Below are 1,408 nucleotides of genomic sequence, written 5' to 3' on the forward strand. Positions count from 1 at the left end.
AAGGATGAACACGCATAAGAATCGGGTCTGTTTGCAAGAGGAAAGTTTATTAGGAGGTGTGGGGAAGGACAGGAAGAGCAGCAACAGCCGAGGCAACCATGACGCACCTCAAGAGGCCCCTTTCCAGCTGGAGCCTCTCAGGCCACCAAACACAGGCAGCAAGAGAGGAGCTGGGGTGCAGAGGTGCAGAGCCAGGCCTCAGCCCGAGGCATCGGTCCTCTTTGCAGAGTGTGACTCGTAGTGGCGTTGGATACGGGGTCCAGAGGTTGGGCAAGTCCCCAGGGCTCTTTCTGTCTTCGTGCAGTCTCCCGCTGGCTCTGGGCTACTAGCACCCAAAGGTGTTGCAGGGCCCACAGCGGGAGCGGGAAATACAGGGATTGGCGACACAGGGTCCGATGGGCTTGTCACAGGCGTTGGTGGTGGCGCAGGGGTTGCAGGGCAGCCTGGGACACAGGAGGATTAAACCATCAGATGAGAACACTCATTTCAAAAAGGAAGTGGCTTGGACACAGATAGACATGGGGAGAACAGAACCAGATTCCTGATGCCTCAGGAAGCGCAGTCCTGCTCAGAGGCTCCTACAAACTTGGGGGTACTGGCAAGAAAGAGGAATCCCGGCCTTTGCTCTATAACCCTGGCCATCTGGGGAGCCACTCTGTACCTCTAAGCCTTAGCCTTGCACCCATAAAATGGGATTAGTGCTAGCACCCACATGTAAAAGTTCCAAACAAGTGTGTTCACGAAAGCACTGTGTGCGCCAGCGAGTGGCGCATCCGCCCAGCTATGGAGCCACCATCCCCGGAAGAGTCGCTAGGGCCTATCTAAAGCTGGTTGCAGCTCCCACTCTGCTGTCTTCCAGGGATTCCAACAGGGCTACAGGCAGACCGTGGATCTTAAAGTCTTGTGGACACCAGCAAAGGTGATGATTGTCACAGTTTGCTCTCCCTTTTGAGGTCACCAGCTGTCCCTGAAGATGCAAAGCTGTATGGATGCATCAGCCGCCAACGGCTCACCAGTTGGGACAACCGGTATGTCCTGTTTATCTTTAGCAACAGAAAATACCTTTAGCCCAGGTAATGCTAGCAATCCACATGTAGAACCCTACACTTCCCGAAGCTGTGTATAAAACCCTGGTCTCGTAGACCCACTGCACCCATGACTGGTTCTGCCAAGTCTATGATTTGTTCTTCCGTAAAAGTGTGCATGTGCCACGCAGGGGCCGCCAGCACCCTACTCACTTGCAGTCCTCGCTCTCCAGCAGCCCCCGGTACGTGTTGATCTCGCACTCCAGCCGCGCCCGCACGTCCAGCAGCACCTGGTACTCCTGGTTCTGCCGCTCCAGGTCACCCCGGATCTCCGCCAGCTGCGACTCCACGCTGCTGATCAGCTGCTGCACCTGCGCCAGCTG

General features: G+C 56.0%; 1 protein-coding gene across 1 annotated transcript in view; it reads right to left on the bottom strand.

Annotated features, from left to right (window-relative positions):
* Positions 1-1,408, bottom strand: part of LOC111817364 (keratin, type I cuticular Ha3-I-like) — a 30,025-nt gene that overhangs the window by 6,102 nt on the left and 22,515 nt on the right. The window contains exons 8-9 of the mRNA XM_023718131.1: positions 1,239-1,405; positions 333-443 (exon numbers count right to left, since the gene is read on the bottom strand). Of these exons, the coding sequence (XP_023573899.1) occupies positions 333-443; positions 1,239-1,405 (278 nt within the window). The remainder of the gene's footprint in view (positions 1-332; positions 444-1,238; positions 1,406-1,408) is intronic.

This window comes from Octodon degus, unplaced genomic scaffold (assembly GCF_000260255.1).
Source record: "Octodon degus isolate 3935 unplaced genomic scaffold, OctDeg1.0 scaffold00056, whole genome shotgun sequence".
Taxonomy (NCBI): domain Eukaryota; kingdom Metazoa; phylum Chordata; class Mammalia; order Rodentia; family Octodontidae; genus Octodon; species Octodon degus.